At 33.6% G+C, this 20,909-nt stretch overlaps 1 protein-coding gene and 1 pseudogene across 1 annotated transcript; one reads left to right on the plus strand and one right to left on the minus strand.

Moving 5' to 3' along the window:
* Positions 1-4,623: 4,623 nt before the first annotated feature.
* Positions 4,624-11,194, plus strand: LOC145623792 (fructose-bisphosphate aldolase 3, chloroplastic). The gene is made up of 6 exons (XM_081676661.1): positions 4,624-4,954; positions 6,286-6,555; positions 6,681-6,790; positions 6,994-7,084; positions 9,472-9,741; positions 10,620-11,194. The coding sequence occupies exons 1-6, from the start codon at positions 4,787-4,789 to the stop codon at positions 10,896-10,898; spliced, it is 1,188 nt and encodes a 395-aa protein (XP_081532787.1). The 5' UTR covers positions 4,624-4,786; the 3' UTR covers positions 10,899-11,194.
* Positions 11,195-12,187: 993 nt separating this feature from the next.
* Positions 12,188-12,559, minus strand: LOC145624783 (agamous-like MADS-box protein AGL62 pseudogene; annotated as a pseudogene).
* Between the last annotated feature and the right edge of the window lie 8,350 nt (positions 12,560-20,909).

Consider the following 20,909-nt stretch of genomic DNA (forward strand, 5'->3'; position numbering starts at 1 on the left):
ATTGCAAGACTATTCTTAAGTAAAGACTCGGTCATGTAAAGTCCAAAGTCTTATCAAACCAAATTCGCATAGTGGGATTACTAACATGCTTATAAAGCTTTAATAATAATTATTTAATAATTCCATAAATCCTTCTTAATGATTCCAACATAATTCAAACTCATTTTTATTAAATTCCACATGCTTTCAAAATCAAACCTTTAATACATGATTAATAATTTAATTAATCAAGACATGATATAAAATCAACCCTTAATTTATTTATTAAAACCAATCCTTTAAACATAATTTTATTTCATAAACCATAACTCAATAAAACCATAATATCAAGATCATTTTATTAAAATACACATTAAAATCATACATTATTCCATAAATCATAATTCAATCAATTTCATTCAACCTCCAATAAAAATCATATAAGACATGTTATTTAAACCAATCACTTTCAAAGGTATAGCCACCTAAACATACCTCGATCCTTGCTTAGAAAAACCACACAAAAGAACTCAAGAACCTTGATTGAACACACCCTGCAAATAAATATAACCTTAATTAATATAAGGTTAACAAATAATCACAACAATTAAATTAAAAACCCCTAACTATATGTACATGAACCTTTTAAATTATTTTATCATAAACATCATTAAAAAGCTGTTTTATTTAATTAAAACTAGCCATAATAATTTTTATAAATCCCCCTTAATAGTTATAACTAATTAAATAAGAAAAAGAAGAAGAAAAGATAGAAAACCAAGGAGAAGAGGAGGAGGTGGTGGCGGTAGCAGATGGCTGCCGCAACTGGTAGTGGTTGCCAATCGGTGACTGGCGGTGGCAGGTGGCGCCAGAGGTGTTGGTGGTGTACGATGGAGGTGGTGGTGCGCACAAGCTAGGAGGAGAAAAGAAAATAAAGAAGAAGAGAATTTGAGAGAGAATTATGAGAGTTGGTGTGAGTGTATGGTCATGAAATAAAGAGGTATTTATAGGCTAGTATGGGCATGAATTATGGTAGGAAAATTTAGGGAGAATTATGGCAAGAAGAGTTAAGGAAATACTTGGAGAAGTGAATAAATAAATATGGAAAGTTTTGATATTAAGGTGATTGTGCATAATAAAAATATGGAAGGTATGTTGTCATGAAAAATAATATGGTAAGGGAGATTACTTGGGGAATAATAAAGGGAAACAAAAGGTAGGAACATATGATGATCAAATATTAAGAAGATGGAAAAATGGAATTAAGAAAAATAAAAGATTTTAGGGAGATAAATAAAATACAATTTACCAAAATAAATTCCCCCAAAATTAACCATGAAGGCCGAAAATCTTGAGCCAGATTTTCGGACCTCATTAGTGAAATTAAGGAAGATTTTTGCTAGATTTTAAGGAATAAAAATAAATGTGTAAATAATATTATTTTATAAAATAATTAATTAAATAAATAAATACCAATTATTCACCAATAAAATAACTAAGAAAATCTGAAATACCAAGTCATAGTTTGGGAATTTTCGGAATAATTAATAAAATATAGTTTTTTCTTTAATTAAAATATTAAAAATATATATAAAAAAATCCGGTTTTAAAATAAAATAAATGGATAATAAATCTTATCCAAAAAATAAAATAATAATTAGGTTTCAAAATATTTTTGGCGTCAAAATTCAAATATTATGTTGGCTCCAAAATTCAAATAGTAAGTTAATTTACTAAAATACCCTTTTATGAAATAATAATTAATTAATAATAAAGAAAATAAGTATGAAAATACGGGGTATTACATGTGTCATGCAATCTATTCCAAGCATCCATAGGAGTATCGGGCTCAATAATGGTTTGCAAAAGATCATTAGAAATGGTAAAGTATATCAACGATATAACCGTGGCGTCCAAGTCGACCACAGTTCCTTCTCCTCATCAGTGGAGGGAGGAATCTTCTCCTTGCCCTTGGCCTGAGGAAGAATATGATCAAGAACTTTGTGAGAACGTGCGTGAACCTTGAAGGGTTCCGAGCAAGTTGAATATTAAACATTTTCCATCTCAATAAAAATGAAAATACTATTCTTAAAGTTAGAGACAGTAAATGCGGGATGAAAAGAAGGTTTGTCCGACATCATGAGGTTGCCGGATAAGAGAAGGAGACGATGGAAAATTGAGGGATTGGGCGGAAAGCAGCGATAGAAACCAGAGATTAAAACCCTAGCTAACTGATACCATGAAAGTATTATATTCCGTGAATATTATCATTGCTTTACTAGCAATATATACAGTGTACAAGGATTTGGCTGAGCCCCTAATTTAGCTATAAACAAGGTAACTAAATATTCTTAAGGCTAAATACAAGAAAACCGAAATATACACAATAATATATATTTACACTTGTCTTACACAAGAAGAGGAGGAAGAAGATGAACAAGAATGCAAATTAAAAAAAAATGTCCTTCATTTTATACAAAAAAATTAGAAGTTTACCCATTAATAAACATCAAACGGTTAAAGCAAGCTCATACAATATACTGTTAGATACTCCGGTCGAAGTAATATAAAGTGTACAACTTTTATGGTATTTTTATAACTCATAATCAAAACAAAGATTATGTCTAGTTTAATAGTTTTTACGTAAAATAAGGTGGTTAATGCGTGCGTAGGGCGCACCATAGCTAGCCATGTTTAGAGAGTCCTTTCAATTATTGGCAATATTAATGAGAGAAAATATGTAAACAGATATTTTTGGGGATAAATGCCCACACATTGCTTTTATGAGTTCTTAAATAAATAAGTAAAAAAAAAAAAAGACAATCAACATTAATGAGGGCAAATAAATAAGGGCTTGTTCTCATACGTTTATTTTCAGTTCAGTTCAGTTCAGCTAATTTCAGTCTATTAGAACAGGCCCTAAGTAAATATTTGGAGGGTATTATTGTTTATAAGAGTTTAATCATTAAATCACACAATGAAAAACTTAGGTGTAATAATAACATCATATCAATAGGGGCATTTAAGGAAACAAACATGTTAACAATATAATTATTCGCAAACTATTTATAAGTGTTTTCTCATACTTTTAAAATGTTGAAAAAAGTAAAATAAACATTTAAAGGGTATAATTGTCCAAATGCTATTTATAAGAGTTCAATTATTAAGACTCAATCCGACCTCATCAAACCTGACCTGGACACTTGAATGGACATCTCAGATAATGTATGGTTGGTGCACCCGGAAAGAACATTAGGTATATTTAAAAGAACATGGGCGAAAAAAAGAACATTATAGATATTTATAAAGAACATGAACATAATATGTTCTTTAAATTTGATTATTATGTTTTTTGAGTTTGAAATATATGTTCTTTATATTATACAATATGTTCTTTAATGTATGTACATTTAAAAAAAAAAAAAAATCACCCGAGTAACTAGAAAAAAGAACATGTTCTTTACTGTATTATAATGTTCTTTTTGTAAAGCCTTTATGTTCTTTGGCTAGAGGTGATCAAAGTTAGACTGACCCGACTTAATTTTGGACGGGTTTTGGGCAGAATTTTTTTGCCCCCAAATCGGGTCGGACCCAGCCCGTAAATTTAAATTTTTGGGCGAGTTTGGGATTGCGTTTTTATGCATTATTTTAGTTGATTTTTTTAACTCAACCCGAAAAGCTCGCACGGCCGGACCATTTTGGGCAGGTTTGGGCACAAAAACTTCAGCCCAAAACTTGGCCCGACTCGAGAAGTGAGCTGATTTTTTAACCTTGCCCCGTTCCGTCCAATGATCACCTATATCTTTGTCAAACAAGAACATGTTCTTTTTTGTCAAATATAATGTTCTTTTTCAAACACGTTCAACCACCCAAGTAACCATGAAAAATAACATGTTCTTTTTTTTTTACAGACTTTATGTTCTTTGTAATGTCACGTTTTTGTCAAACACAAACATGTTCTTTTGTCAAACACATGTATGTTCTTTTTCAAATACTAGCATGTTTTTTTTTTCCCATGTTCTTTAAAATATGCTTAATGTTCTTTCCGGGTGCATGCGGGTGCACTATACTATTTTCACATCTCAGAGCTTGTTTAAAAGGAGTCCCGTTATGCAAGAACAATTGCATAACGAGGGGTAAGAGTGTAATTGCACGTAATTTAGTACTTGATTTTAGAGTAGTGTCATTGAGTGATCAATAGTATCATTAAGTGATCAAATAGTATCATTGAATATATTAGTGGTACTATGTATGCATTCGGTAGTACTACAGTCTACATACATACATTCAGTGGTACTAACTAAGTGCATGTACAGTTTCACTAGATAACTAATAGTATTATACAAACTTTCAGTGGTAAAATTAAAAGCGGTTCCACACATCATTCTCTGTCTTCCTTTCTCATGTGACTTTTAATATTTTAATATTTGTTATACATTTGCAAATGCATAACAACGCTACATTAGTATTTCCTCGGACATCTCGTAAGTAAAGGCCTTGCTCATCTCCTCATTACCACACTGGACTATTGGAGTAGCAGGCTAGCCATCCTCAAAGTGGGCGGGCCGTAGTATACCCGGAATATTCCCAGATCACTACACACACTCTACACACTTTAACACTTCAAGTTGATAATCGATTTGCGCGGACTTTCCCAGAAAAACTCCAACAACTCCATTTTACAGCCGCCTACCATTTCCCCTTTCTTTTATAAGCAACTCTTTTGTATCAACCTCACCTTTACACTTCCATCACTCCATTAATATAAGAGGAGAGAGAAACTAACAGAGATCACCAACAAACAACAATGGCGACTACAAGTTTGGTGAAGCTAAACGCTGCGTCTTCCAATTGGATCGGTCAACACTCCTTCACTCAACGCTCCGGATCATCTTCCGTCGCCTTCCCTACTCGCCGAGTCTCCCTTCCCGTCGTCCGCGCTTCCTCTTACGTCGACGAGCTTGTTCAAACCGCCGTAATTTTCTCTCTATTTCATCTGTTTTTACATCAATTTTGAGTTTTTGATCGTATAATTTTGTCTGAAATTTGGATCTGTGATTTTGATGTTTTTTTTTTGTTCGAGTTTTGATTTTTATTTCATGATTGTTGGTCGCATCAGTGTAATTTGGTCTTATGTTGTTCGAATTATGATTTTCGATGTAGGTCGGAATAGTCAGTCACTATCAATAATAATTAGTGAAAATTATTCAATTGTCCTACTATTAATGTCGTGTTCTTAGATATTCATCAGTGGTGGGCTCAACGACTTGTTTAAAGGATGCTATATTGCTATATAAGCCTTGAATTATTATCTACTTGTATTAATATTAACCTTATTATATAAATTAAGTTGTGTTCGTTTTGTGACTAAAGAACGAAGCCTTTATGATTTTTAGTTATAGATTTGGATCATAACATTCACATAGTGAACTAAATTAATTTGTATGTTTGAATCATGCTGTAAAATGTTTAGTTTGAATGATGGAAGTTAATACTCGTATATGCTTGTTCCCTTGAAATGCTTTTTATAAATTGAAATAAGTTCCAATGAGTTGTGAAAATGAGCTACAAAGTTCATTTAGAGCTAAATTTGAGCTTCTGATGAGGTGAAGAGAACGAATCCTGTATGGTCTTTAGTAATAGAATTAGATCATAAAAGCGAGTTAAATTAATTTGTAGTTTTGAATCCTGCTGGATGAGTGCTTAGTTCAAAAGACAAAAGCTATTATATCCGTGCTTTTGTTATATCTTTATTCCGTAACTTGAGTGTGGTGTAGTAATTGCAAGTTGAATCTGATACAAGAGTATTAACGTTGTCTAATAATTATGGTTGTTAAGAGGTTGCCTTGTTGATGATTTTCTATATGGATGTTAAATCCCCATACCTTGGATTATTGAATGTGAGGAATTTTGTGAGACAAGAAGTGTATTAATGGTGTGCGTGACATGTAATCTAAGTGTTCTTTGTGTTTTGTCCTCTTCTCCTGCTAATTTTCTTACTCCATATTTTTTAAGAGAATATAATGAATTCATAGGTGTATAGGAGGAAAAAAAAAACACCTGTCAAATAGTGTAGATGGTTTGTTACAGACCAAAATGTAGTCGGTGACATCTTGTTTACCAAAGTGTTAAACACAAAAGATGCTTCCATCCGAGTTCCCTGTTATCTTTCTAGTCTTCTGAAGACAATTTTTTTTTTTTTTTTTCGTTTGTGGTTTGATTCATGCCTTCAGACTTTTCTTTAATTTACTTCTAATAGTCTCGTCATTTTTATCTGTACATAAAATTTTTGTTATTATTCTGCAGAAAACTATTGCCTCTCCTGGACGTGGTATCCTTGCCATTGATGAATCTAATGCAACTTGTGGAAAAAGGTTGGCGTCTATTGGCTTAGATAACACAGAAGCTAATCGCCAGGCATACAGGCAGCTTCTCCTTACGACGCCTGGGCTAGGTGAATATATTTCTGGTTCCATCCTATTTGAGGAAACACTTTACCAGTCTACAACAGATGGAAAGAAGTTTGTGGACTGTCTACGTGAACAAAACATTGTACCTGGCATCAAAGTTGACAAGGTATGGTTATTGAAGAAGCTGTTTGTGTCTTCCAAACCTTCATGATTGTCTTGTATTGTATAACTAATGCACATTGATGGCTTTGTATTTTCCTCACATTTCTGTTTCTTTCGTCTACCTTTCAGGGTTTGTCTCCATTGCCAGGGTCAAATAATGAATCTTGGTGCCAAGGGTTAGACGGTTTGGCTTCAAGATCTGCCGAGTACTATCAACAGGGTGCTCGCTTTGCAAAATGGTGAGCCAAATTTAACCTGTGCTCAACTCAGAATTATTCTCTTATATCGATTTCTTTGGGGCTAGGGGTTGGGGTTTTTGAAATGTTTAGCAAAGATACTTTTGGTATCGATCCCTTATTCAGATGCTAAGAAGCTAATTTTTGTTTTTCCCATCTTCTGCAAATATCTTGATAATTTGCTTGCTTGGTTTTTACAAACATAGGCGTACAGTTGTAAGTATTCCATGTGGACCTTCTGCTTTAGCTGTTAAGGAAGCTGCTTGGGGACTTGCTCGTTATGCTGCTGTTTCTCAGGTACACAAAAAACTTAATGCTTTTCTTTGAAATGATTTAAGCTTATTTTAAACAGACTTCAATGTTTGGCTTTAACCAACTCAAAGCACTTAGATTTACAGTGGTCTGTAATTAATTTTGTGAATCATATGTGATATAAGTGTGTACCATGCTATAATTTTTGTGTGGTGCTCTGGTGCCTTTCAAGTCTAGTCCTGTTTAATCTCCAGCACGGGAGATAAAAAATAAGTTCTTATTGGGAGTTAACAGGCTAGGCGATGAAGTATTTTTGTTGATCATTTGGTAGTTTGGATGTCTGAGCTTTGATAACTGTATATTGTAGACATCTTTTTCACTAAATTCAATTTTAACATAGTGTAGCAAAAAATTTATTAATTGAGAGGTCTTAATGACCTTTTATTTCACATAGCAAGGCCACCTCCTGTTGGCATCAGCAGGACCTCAAATACTGTATGATGAAAAATCTAGGGTGATCAAATGAAGCCCAACCTGGTTGTGTTTGGGTTATCACTATAACCCACCCAAACTTGCCAATACTCCTAGTTGAGACCTGATGCTGAAGAGTGATTCTGTGCTAACATCTTTTTGAAAAACATGAAGCGTTTGAAGTTCTGAGATCTGATAGTGTTATTGCTTGTACTAAATTTCAAATTATTATTCTTTGGTGAATTTAAAGGGTCCAGACAGATAGTCCTGGCTTTTTTTCATTTTCTTATTTTTTTAATAAAAATACTACCTCTGTTAAATGTTTTCTGCAACTTTGGGAGGGTTTGCGGTTCACGATGCAAAATTTGATAATGATGATTAATGTATATTAGGGGTATGTAATTAAGGTGGAGAGAGAATATTTGGATATTTAATCAACCACTCACTACCACCCCAAGACCAGCCACCACCACCCACTGCCACCACCAAGACCAGCCAACAGTCCAACACCACCACCGTGGCACCGCCTTCACCAACACCACCCCCGCGGCACCGCCTTCATCAACACCACCGCCGCCTTCAACGCCGGCTTCACCACCACTACTACCACCCCACAATACCACCACGAAACCCCCACCATTTTAGGTCCGACGAATTCCACCACCACCACCACCACCATTCTCACAAAACCCCATAAACCACCACCAGCCCCACGAAACCACCACAAAACCACCAGCAGCCCCACAACCCCCACGAAACCACTACCAACCCATAGATCCGACGAAAACCACCACCACCATTCTCACGAAACCCCCCACAAAACCCCACGAAAACCCCCCACAAAACCACAAAAACCCCACGAAATTCCCACAAAACCCCCCCAAAAAACCACCATCAGCCCCACGAAACCACCACCACCATTCTTATGAAAGCCCCCATAGATCCGACGGAAATCCACTACGAAATCATCACCAACAATTCAACAAACCCATCACTAATTCAATTTCTTGAAAGTTGAAGAGAGAGAGAAAAAGAGAGATAATGATATGGAAAGAGGATAGAGAGGGGGAAGATGAAGATGAAGATGAAGGTGGTTTTGGGGTTCTTGAGTTGAAGATGAAGAGTTGATAAATTAGTTTGGGTTGGTTGGGGTAAAAATTGGGTGAGAAATTAGTGATTAATTAAATCTGATTATAGTTAGAAAATTGTGTTTTACTCCCTCCGTCCCATAATTATAGGCAAATAACTCTAAAAAGTACGGTTTTTAAGGAGGATGGAAAAAGTAGAGGAATATTGTATGAAAAAGATAAAAAGTGAAGAATGTTGTATGGAGATAATAAAAATTAGAGAATATTGTATAGAAAAGTTAAAAAGTAATTAATGATTGTTTGGGTATGTGTGTACTTTGTATGAAAAAGAGAAAAAGTAAGTAATGATTTTTTAGGTATGTGTGTAATTTGTATGGAAAAGCTAAAAAGTAAGTAATGATTAGGTGTTATTTTTAGTAATAGGAGGAGCATTTTGAGACACCCAAAATAGTATATTTGCCTGTAATTATGGGACGGAGGGAGTAATTTTTTAAATGAGGGTAAAATTGACATTTGACTAGTATTTTTTTACTAAAAGAGGAAAGAATTTTTTTTGTTGCACATAATGTTTAGCGGACTAAAATAGTAAAAGTTGCAGAAAACATTTAACGGAGGTAGTAAATAAAATGCTGCTGGTAAGGCAGAATTGGAGCTCCTATAATGTTCTTTTTTATGAAGAAAATTTCTCACGTTCTTTATGCAAGTTGAATGAGCTAATCTAGTTGTATAAACCTATGTAAGAGTAGGTTCTTGTATAGATGGTAGTTTTTTTGGACAGGTTCTTCACTTCAATGTATTGCTTCATAAGTTGATTCCTACATCTGATTAGTCCTTCAAATTTATTGTTTTTGTAATTGCTTGTTTATGCTTCAGGACAATGGCCTTGTTCCCATTGTGGAACCAGAAATCCTTCTTGATGGTGACCACCCAATCGAGAGGACTCTGGAAGTTGCTGAGCGGGTGTGGGCTGAAGTTTTTTATTACTTGGCTCAGAACAATGTTGTTTTTGAAGGAATCCTTCTAAAGCCAAGCATGGTTACCCCAGGAGCTGAGCACAAAGAAAAGGCTTCTCCAGAATCCATTGCAAAACATACACTTCAAATGCTTAGGAGGAGAGTGCCTCCTGCTGTTCCTGGAATCATGGTATGCTGCTTTTAAACTTTCTTTCATTTTAATTCTGTAAATCAGCATAGGTTTTGTTGACGTGACTGTTGTGGAGAAAAATTGAGGACTGGGAAGGTGGGAATAAAAATGAATAATTATATACATACAAGGAACATGAACTAAATCAATCATTTGACGCTTCTTTAATATGAGTATCGGTGTGTCTATGCAAATGATGAAACCCAGGCATACAACTGAAATGACTTCCCCAAGTAAACTAAGGGACCAGGGACCAGACCAAGGGACCAGAGAGGTGCCTGTATCATACTTTGTATATTGGAAGAAGAAAGGAGACTATAGTCTCTAATTTTTTATAGCAATCAAGAAAAGGATATAATCTGAGGGTGGGGAAGAGAAGATCCATGGAAAATCCTAGATCCCAATTATGTAGTTTTCCTCATTTCGTGCACTCAATTCTGGCTTTGGGACTTTTCAAATGAACTATCTGTGTCTAATCCTATGACTTTTTGATATTGTGGCTGAGGGTTGACCTATTTTCTAAATTAGCTTGGTGTTGCTGCTTCATGAGCTCTGCCTTGACTTACCCTTTGCTTTCCCATTAATTAATTTGTTCATGGTATTTATCTGAACGTGGCTTAGCGTATTGGTCCAGGTTCCTTTTTACCCTTTCTTTCTCCCTCAATCTCCAGCTGATCTAGTTACGTTTCAGGTAAAAGGGGTAAAATTAAATAGGGGCAGTGAAAGTTTGGCAAGGCACCCTCTTGTAAGGGTTAGAAAATCGATTATTATAAGGACTAAAAAATTGATCATTATTGTCTATTGATTCCTTGATTGTGATTATTTTTGTCAACTTGACGTACAAAGAGGTCTAATATCATTTTTTCCGTTTGTATTAGTTCTTGTCTGGAGGTCAATCAGAAGTGGAAGCAACCTTAAACCTTAACGCAATGAACCAAAGCCCCAACCCATGGCACGTCTCTTTCTCATATGCTCGTGCACTACAGAACAGTGTACTTAAGACATGGCAAGGACGCCCAGAGAACGCAGAAGCTGCCCAAAAAGCTCTTTTGGTGCGTGCCAAGGCAAATTCCCTTGCTCAGCTTGGGAGGTACTCTGCCGAAGGGGAGGATGAAGAAGCCAAGAAGGGTATGTTTGTCAAGGGCTACACCTACTAAGGATAGTGTTTAGAGCTATCTATAAGTTACCATTGTTAGAGGTGTATTTCATTTTCTCCTCACTAATTACTTGATGTGATCGTCAAGACTCAAGAGCAAGAGAATTGTTTGAATTAGACCGTCACTTGCATTTCCCCTCGTATTGTTGTATGGAAGTATAGAGGTGTTTGAATGTCTGCTTGTTATCGCCTCTGTATTGGCATGAGAATAGGTAATGGATAAATCGGGAATAGTGAGGTTTTTATTCCCTACCTCTAATTATTTTCTTACTAACTAAACAAGTAAGAGATTTTGCATTTCCGACTCTTAAATCATTTTTTTGGTTCAAGTTAAAGAACAAATTAATAATCACTTTATCTTTTTGCTATATCTTTTTGCTATATTATTAAAATAAAGGAAATTTCAATCCAAACAATTGCACATGTATTCTTGACAAAATTATCTGCTGATGGGCCTTTTTAGGTACAGTTATGTAAACTGGAAAGCTTAAAATAAATCAAATTTCACTTATAACTTATAAGTTAACGAATCAATACAACACTACATCATCCTATCTCGTTATCGATTAACTCCAAAAGCCGATACTCATTGGAAGCATCTTAATCAGACTCTTAACTAATCCATAGTATTTAAAACTTACAACCACATTACAACGTACTAGTATAGTTTATTTTATTTTATTTTTTGAAAGCTAAGGACAACGTCCTATCAAACCCTAATACTTTTGATATTTTCCAAAAATACTTCATAATAATATTTTCCAAAAACCACAAGATATTTTCCAAAAATACTTCATAATAATATTTATTGCAATAATATCTTTTAATTAGATTCTATCCTTTTTTTTTTTTTTTTTTTTTTTTTTTTTTTTGGCGCTAAAAGATTATATCTCTTAATATCATATCAATATCTCAAAAGTATCAAATACAACTTTACAAGTATTTTTTATCATTCAAGAGATTGTGATCTATTACGAAGTACTTGTTATACATATAAACTAGCATCCACTAAATATTGACATACTTTACACTCCCTTACTTTGTACTTCGTAAAGACAACAATAAGAGTCTAAATAAACTTGATAAATAATAAAATTGATAAACAATTTCAATGCAAAAATATTACAAAACTATCCCATAACGAATCTTTTATAAACAAAACCAAATATCAATGGCGAAAAATAAAAAACGCAATTTATCATTATCCCTAATAACAAAATCAGCAATACACGACACATCTTCATTTACAATACTTTGTTGAATAATTACGACTGTAATGAAGAATAAGAACTAATTATTTCCCTTAACCTTCGAAGCAACTTGACTCCTTAAACCCTGTAACGCAACCTTAAATCGCTCAAGATCATCCAAACCCATATCATCAATCGGCTTCGCAAGAACGTCCTCATACAATCGAGCAGTAGGAAAAGCACGACCAATTATTTCGTCTGCGTTCGGGTGTCCGAAAGAGTACGCCTTTCCTGCAGGAGAGAATGTAACAACCGCACACTCAACGCCGCACATTGAACACAATTCGCTTGCCTTGTTGAACAACCCGACACGGCGTTTCGAAAACGTAACTAGTTTCCTGGATTTGTTATCGATCGGAATGATGTCGATTTTCCGTTTGCCTTTACCACTGACTTTTCCCACAGAAGCCATTGAAGAATTGAAGAACTGTACGTGTATACATTTATACAATGAAAGAGAACTAGGAGATAATGAGGTAAACCCTAGTACTTAATTAGGTTTTTTTTTTTTTTTTAAACGAAATACCTTTAAGGGAAAAAGCAGATGAATTGGGGGTGTATATATAGAATTATTATTATTATTTTTTTTTTTATTGAAACCGTGTATATAGAAATTATAGCACCGTCATAACTCTAACTATGGCGGTTAAAAAAAAAAAAAAAAAAAAAAAAAAAAAAAAAAAAAAGGAAAAAGAGAAATAATGTCTTTAAAAAATTATGATTTTCCCGTTAAAAAATAAAAATGTGATTTTAAATTGAATCACAGGTTTGAGGGCCATTAAGGGGTTTGACGCAATGTATATAAAGCCTCATGGGTACGATATTGGGCTATCTCCTTCTCCAATTTAGGTGGATAATATTATGTAAGAATTAAGGGTTTTGTTTGGTTTACCTTATTTTTGTGAGATCTGATCTAAATGTCAAATTTGATCAAACTTTGACCTTAAATATAATATATCCATACGGAAAAATATATTAAGTGGGGTACTGATAGATTCGTAATAATATAATGTACATTTTATTAATATGTGATTTTTATAATTTTTTTAATCTAAACTTATTTTATCTGATTTGAACTTATTTTTTCTGAATAAGTAAAAATAAGGTGAACCAAACAAGGCCTAAGAATTAGAAGGGATGTACTAAAGCAAGCTAGAATAGTTGCACCACGACTTATAAATTGAAAATATATTTAAATAAAAAAAAAAGTATGTATGAACATGTAAAAATAATGAATATTTAGTAATAAAAAAATAAACATGTAACAGAAATGAAACTTTAGTATTAAAAAGTGAAAATGATCATATAGTATATTAAAAATGAACATGATTATCATGTAATCATATAATGCTAGAGCACAACCATAAAAATGAACATTAAGTTAAAAAAAAATATTATGAACACGTTAAAAAATGAACATTTAGTAATAAAAAATAAATTCGTGAAAAAATATGAACATTTAATTTAGTATATTAAAAATAAATAGTTCATACAATCATAGAATAACTAGACCATACTGAATAAAATGAAAATTTCACCAAAAAATATGAATACTTTTAAAAAAAAAAATAAAGATTTAGTATTTAAAATGATCAGGTAAAAAAAAAAGTTACAAACATTTAGTATATTAAGAATGAACATGATTTTCATATATTCATATAAGTTCAAATTATTTATATATTAGTCACAAAAAATAAAGAAAACATAAAATGTTAAAATATGTTCATTTTTTTGTACTCAATGTTCACTTTTAGTGTATTAAATGTTCATTTTGTACTATATGTTCATTTTTAAAGTACTACCATACATGTTCATTTTTTTAAGAAAATTATACACAAGTTCAATTGGAATTATTTTAACTCTAAAAATTTAAATATCCACTTAAATCTTATATTCGTGGTTCATCATAGAGATCGAAAACACAAAGTCTTATTTGTGGCTAGCCATATGGTGTGACCACTTCACATAATCACATATAAGGCAATTAATTAAATAATAGGGGTCACAGTGATGAGCAAATGGGGTTACCTTAACGTATGTAAGTTACTTAAATGAAAAAAGGGGTTACGCTCATAAATAAGTGGAGTTATTCTTTTATTTTTTAAAACAAAAGAATGAATAAGGGTTACTCGAATGAATAAATGGGGTTAATTGTTTCTAAATTACTTGATTTTACTCTTATAATGAATTTGAGTTACTTTTATGGACAACACGAGGTTATTCTTACCAAAAAAAATGAGGTTTTCTTCAGCTTAATTTCAGTTCAGTTCATCCGTTCAGTTCAGTTTAGTTTAGTTCCTATTTATCTTCTCTCATAAACAATTCATTTCAGCTCTATTCAATTCTTTTTTGTTAAGCTCCAATCAGTACAGTTTAGTTCGATTCAGTATATCAGAACATACCCTTACTCTTACAAACCAATATAGCGTACAAAACTTTCCTCACGATTAAAAATTTTGGTAGATTAAGAATCACAAATAAAAATTGATAGGAATAAACAATTTTATAACATTCACATTAAAAAAAAATACTCAAAGTTACCTCGATCACGATTCACAATCGTGACAAAGATGATGATGATGAAGAATGCTGCATGTGACAAACTGGAGAATGCTTGAAGCTGTAGAAAGACAAAGAAGAATAATGATTAAAGGAAATTAGGAAAGTGCATTCACGTGTTTATCTTTATAGAGATAATAAAGGAAAGAGAAAGTTTCAAAATGGGGATAAAACAAAGAGAGAAAATTAATTGAAGTAAGAAAAGAGAAGAAAGAGAGTTAAGATATAAGGAAAGAAAGTAAAAATGTATGTTCATTTTTGAAGTAATATATATTCATATATATGCAGGCATGGAACTACTCAGCTAGTGTAGCTAGCTTAACTACACAAGGGTGTAGCTAAGAATTTGCGCTAAAGTAAACTTACATTGTGTTTTGAGGTTACAAGTTTAAGTCCTACCAGTTATATTGCATAAAAAAATTTAATGATCGATTTAATATAAAAGATTATTTTTCAAAAAAATCCAAATTTGAGATAAAAAAATTAATGGCTATTTCACCAAATGCCACTGAGTACTTACAAAATTCACCAAATGCCATCAAAGTTTTCAAAATTCACCAAATGCCACTGACAAACAATACAATGACATCTCGTGCCACTAATAGCAAATGGACGTTAGTTTTCCGTTAATGCAATTTTCATCAAATACCATTACTTTGGAAAATTATTTCACCAAATGCCATTACTTTTTAAAATTAATACACAATCATTATTTATTTTAATGAATAAATAATACTTTTTTCAATTTTTGTGATGAATATTGTTCGGATAAGGTTTTGGGGGTCATTTTGACCCTTTATGGGTACAAATTAAACTCAAAATTGGAAAAAAAACGTAAATACCCTGTTTCGCATTTTTTTCGAAAAAAAAATTACGATATCGACATACAAAACGGGGCATATATGTTATTTTTAGTCAATTCCGAGCTTAATTTTATACCATAAAGGATCAAAATGACCCCAAAACCTTACCCGATCAATTTTGATGGTTAAAAAATAACAACACGCTAATCGAAATATTTTTCAACACACAAAACGGAGCATTGAGGTTTTTTTTTTGTCAATTCTGAGCTTAATTTGTACCCATAAAGGATCAAAATGACCCCCCACAACCTTACCCGATCAATTTTGGTGGTTAAAATTTGACGACACACGCTAATCGAAATATTTTTCACACACAAAACGAAGCATTCACGTTTTTTTTTTCAATTTTGAGCTCCATAAAGGGCCAAAATGACCCCAAAACTATATCCGAGCAATTTTTCCCACAAAAATGAAGAAAAAAAATTATTTTTTAATTAAAATAAATAATTAAAATGAATCAATCATATTATGACACGTGTTAAGATTTAATCTTAATGACTAACGGAGTTAACGACCGTTAGTCATTAATGGCATTTGGTGAATTTTTTAAAAGCTCGACGACATTTGGTGAATTTTGAAAACCTTGATGGTATTTGGTGAATTTTTTAAGTACTCAGTGGCATTTGGTGAAATGTAGCCGATAAATTAATTATTTATAAGCTGAAAAGTTGAAAGTTAATTGATTGGCTTATTTATGTAAATGTTTTTTTTTATATTATTATATTTCTTATTAATTGATTGTTTAAAATTTTGGAAAACTATTAGATAAAATGTTTAAAATTTTGAAAAACTATGTTATGTAATCGATTCTGCTTTCCTTCTTTTGAATGGGTTGTAAATTTGTAATAGCTAGTAGGTGAAAACTAAGGGTCTGTTCACATTTACTGAACTGAACTGAACTGATTAGAGCTGAACTGAACTGATTGGAGCTGAACTAAACTGAGCTGAAATGAATATTTTATGAGAGAGGGAAATTAGGAGCTGAATTGAACTGAACTGATTAGAGTTGAACTGAAATTAGGTAAATGTGAACAAGCCCTAATAGGTGTGAGAGTTTTGACGAATTTTGTTTGTTTGTTTGTTTGTTTGTTTGTTTAGTTTTTAGGGGCAATTTAAGTAGTTTATTTATTTACTTTTAAGTGCTAGTTTAGGTAATTCAAAAGTTGGAGACATTGAACTTTTTTTCACTATTCACATGTGTTATGGGTAAAATTCTATAAGTCAAAGTCAATAAAAAGTCAGCTAATGTCAACGACGGAATCAAGCTTCGACGAAGACTAAGACTTGACGAAAAAGAGAAGCCAGTCTCGACGGACGAAAGGTACTCCAACTGTTTCACTATTTTCCAGGAAGAGATAGATATGGGAGACTATGTCCATACCCTGCTAGATACTGTTGTTAGTAGACTAAACTGGAATAAGGAAGTTGAGGAGCTAACTCCGAAAATCAAGGAAGCAAAGCTTATCACCTTGCAACGGCTAGGGACTAACCCTAAGCACCCTCTATATAAGGGGAAGGCATCATCAAACGAAAGACACTACAAACTAGCTACAAAAATAGTCTAAGTATACATTGTAATCCGATTCTAAACATATTTTCATAGTGAAAGTTTGGTAGATCCTTATTCTACCCGCGGTTTTTACCTTCATTAGATTTTCCGCGTCACCAATTCCTCGTGTCATTTCTTTATTTTCGCTTTACTTTTATCCTTGGTTTTATTTAGTTGACTCGCAGCCTAGATTTTGTTATTCAATCCCACTTGACAAAAATTTGCATAAACAATATACTTCCTCGGTTTTTTTAGTTTGATACTTTTTTATTATCACGCTTGCCAACGCATATTTTTAAAGATTAATATATATATCTAATTATTAGAATTATAATATTATAAAAAGTGGATATATTAATAAATTATTCATCGACACAATTCAAACAAGATCTATAGCGAGTATATTAAATCGTATCTAGAAATCACAAAAGCAAGTCAAAGTGTAGTGTGTGAATAGTGTAAAAGTCAAACGGTGTCAAATAAATAAAAATGGAGAAAGTATTAACTTTGACTAGAAATCACAAAAGCAAGTCAAAGTGTTTGTTAGATTAGCGTTGATATAAAGTTTCATAATATAACCTTTTTTTTCATTAATATTAACTTATGTAAAAAATAAGGTCAAATTAGTAGATTGGCATAAATTTGATTGTATTAGTTATCATGGGACTGAGAGAGTACTTTTAAATTATCCAACACGAAATGTTTGACTTTTATACGGAGTAATAGAAAGTGATGAGCGAAATTGGCTATCTTAGTTTGATATATAAAAACAACAATGATTGGAATTGGCTACTGTAGACACCTATAAATGTCTCCCCAAAATCAAACCCTCAGTTATTTATACCTTTCACGCCTTGGTTTAAGTATAGAACTTCAGGTAAAGTATGGACTCCTTGGAGTGCTTAGGGGAAGGAATGAAAGAATAGGGAGGCTAGTGTTTAGGCTAAAGATGGAGAAAAGAATTATTTGATGATCAAGCTTGTTGATGATTGGAAAAGGGGAGATATGACCTCTATTTATAGAGCAAAAAGAAGGGTAAAAAAAACAAGATAAGAATTCGAATCGGATAAAACTCTTGCGATAGACAGCAATTTTTGCGGTTTTTGTTTTTATCATATCTTTTTATCCAGAAATTGGAATAAGATAAATAAGATATCGTTGGAAAGCTCTTGAATTCTACTTTATAATAACTCAATTAAAATCAAATTAAAATATTTTGTATAATAAAAAGATATGGCCGAAATAGTGAGACGGTGTCAGTTTTGGATAGAGTTTGACATTTTATTCATATCTTTTCCGTTATAGCTCAGAATTGATATTATAATATATCATTGGAAAGATAATTTCAAGGGCTATCCAACCATATAAAGTTTGGATAAAAACCATGAGGCACGAAAATAATATCTATCTATCTTTGAACGTCTTTCGATTCGAATAAAATTAGGACTTTCAAAAAAAGGAGTTTATTCAATTTCAAACTATTTAATCTTATAATTTCAAAAAGGATAATCAAGATATTTTAGAAACTTATAGAATCTTCTAATTAATCCTAATGGGTTTAGGAATGGGATTAAATAATTTGGACCCTCCACATGATCATTGGGTCGTAGGTAAGGTGGGCTTAGGTTCGGTTTGGGCTCAGTTTAATATTTTGGCCATAACTTATTCGTTATAACTCGGATTTGGGCTTTGATATATCGTTGGAAAGCTCTTTTCAAAACCCATCCAACTATTCAATCATTGGACCCAGATTATGGACCAAAATAAACTGGATCAAACGTTTTTATAAAAAGGACACGAAATGAATGATTTTAAAGGACACGAAATGAATTATTTTGGGTTTAAAGGCACGAAAAGAGGAAAATAAGTTACGGTTTGGGGAAATGGGCTAAAAGTTGGGTTGGTTTATGAAATGTATTGGGAGTGAACATGGATTTAAGCACTCCAAAGATTACATACTCAACCCGACCAATAATGGCGGTGAAAGGTTGTTCATCATCGGATTTGGTTTTGGGGAGACATTTTTAGGTGTCTACAGAAGCCCCCACTTTGACTGAGTTTGTAGAAACGTCAGTTTCGAAAACGATAGTCAAAGTAGTCGATAAGGACGGAGAATGAGTTAAGACGTTCTGCGATCCTAAATCACTCTGTATGCGCCGATACCTGCAGAAAAATGTTAATTCCACATATAAAAGAGTAAATGGATAGAATACGTATCTGGCACCAGTGTATCGGTGACAAATGAGTTTGGCAGCTTCCTATGCTTGAAGGAATCCACCGGATGACGTTTGTTGAAACGCTATCCATGCTTGAGGAAAGCCGACAGATGATTTTGGTAGCGTTCTAAGCCTGAAGAAACCTACCGGGTGACACTTTCCATGCTTGAGGAAAGTCGACACATGATTTTGGCGTTTTTCTATGCTTGAAGAAATCCACCGATAATGCTTTCCATGCTTGAGGAAAGCCGACAAAGGAATTTGGCGGTTTTCTATGCTTGAAGAAATCCATCGAATAATACTTTCCATGCTTGAGGAAAGTCGACAGATGATGAGATTGCAAGTCTCTGTGTATCGAGAACCTTGCGTCATGAAATGATGGTGGTTCGATTGTCCCCGAACGTGGTCTGTAGATGGTCCGCTTGTCCCCGGACGTGGGCTGTAGTTGGTTCGCTTGTCCCCGAACGTGGGCTGTAAATGGTTCGCTTGTCCCCGGACATGGGTTGTAGATGGTCCGCTTGTCCCCGGACGTGGGCTGTAGATGGTCCGCTTGTCCCCGGACGTGGGCTGTAGATGGTCCGCTTGTCCCCGGACGTGGGCTGTAGATGGTTCGCTTGTCCCGAATGTGGGTTGTAGTTGGTTCGCTTGTCCCCGAACGTGGGCTGTAGATGGTCCGCTTGTCCCCGGACATGGGTTGTAGTTGGTTCGCTTGTCCCCGAACGTGGGCTGTAGATGAGACCTGCAAAAATAAATTTGCCAATGGACTCGTATATATTGTGATTGACTTAACCACGACTTGACCAAGTTTGAATTGATGTGACATGACATGTGTATGACTTGTGAGTGTGTGTGTGTATATGTGTGTGTGCAGACACAAGCAAATGAAGATGCAAAAGCAAAAATTTTCCATCAATTTTTGTCATGAGTGGAGGGTACCGACTTTCTCTCGAAAAAGAAAGATGTGAAAACTGAACTTTTATTTTCGAACTTCCCTCGATGAGAAAATTTTGAAAAAGTTTTTGTAAACTTCCCCAAAAGAAAAGACGCGAAAAAAAAAGAAAGAAGTTTTGAACTTCCTCGTTGAGCAAGACAAAATGAATCGCATGGATTGAATTGCTTTTCTTGAAAGTAATGTATGCATGATGCATGTCCTTAGGCCAGAAGGCTAAGGACAATTACATCATGTGACACGATTAATGAACTTAGGTCATGGAGCTAAGCATCAAATATGGTGTAAAGAAACGATCTTGAACGTCACTTAGGTCTGGAAGCTAAACACGTACACAGATGAAGTGATTATTGCATAATGAACGTTGCTTAGGTCAAGGAGCTAAGCACGATATGCTTTGTATGATTAAAAATCATTGATATATAAATGTTTCTCGGCACATTATGCGATGCATGAAACAATGATTATTGCTCAGGTCAGGAAGCTAAGCAAGTATACAATGTTTCTTCTAATGAATGTTGTCTTTAAATATGATGAAACATGCACAGTGTTGAAACAAGATTTCATGATAAGGGCTCTTAAAGGGAAGGATGATTGATATGGATATGGATGTGTGAGTGAAGTGT

The sequence above is a fragment of the Chenopodium album genome, chromosome 3 (genome assembly GCF_948465745.1).
Source record: "Chenopodium album chromosome 3, dcCheAlbu1.1, whole genome shotgun sequence".
Lineage (NCBI taxonomy): Eukaryota > Viridiplantae > Streptophyta > Magnoliopsida > Caryophyllales > Amaranthaceae > Chenopodium > Chenopodium album.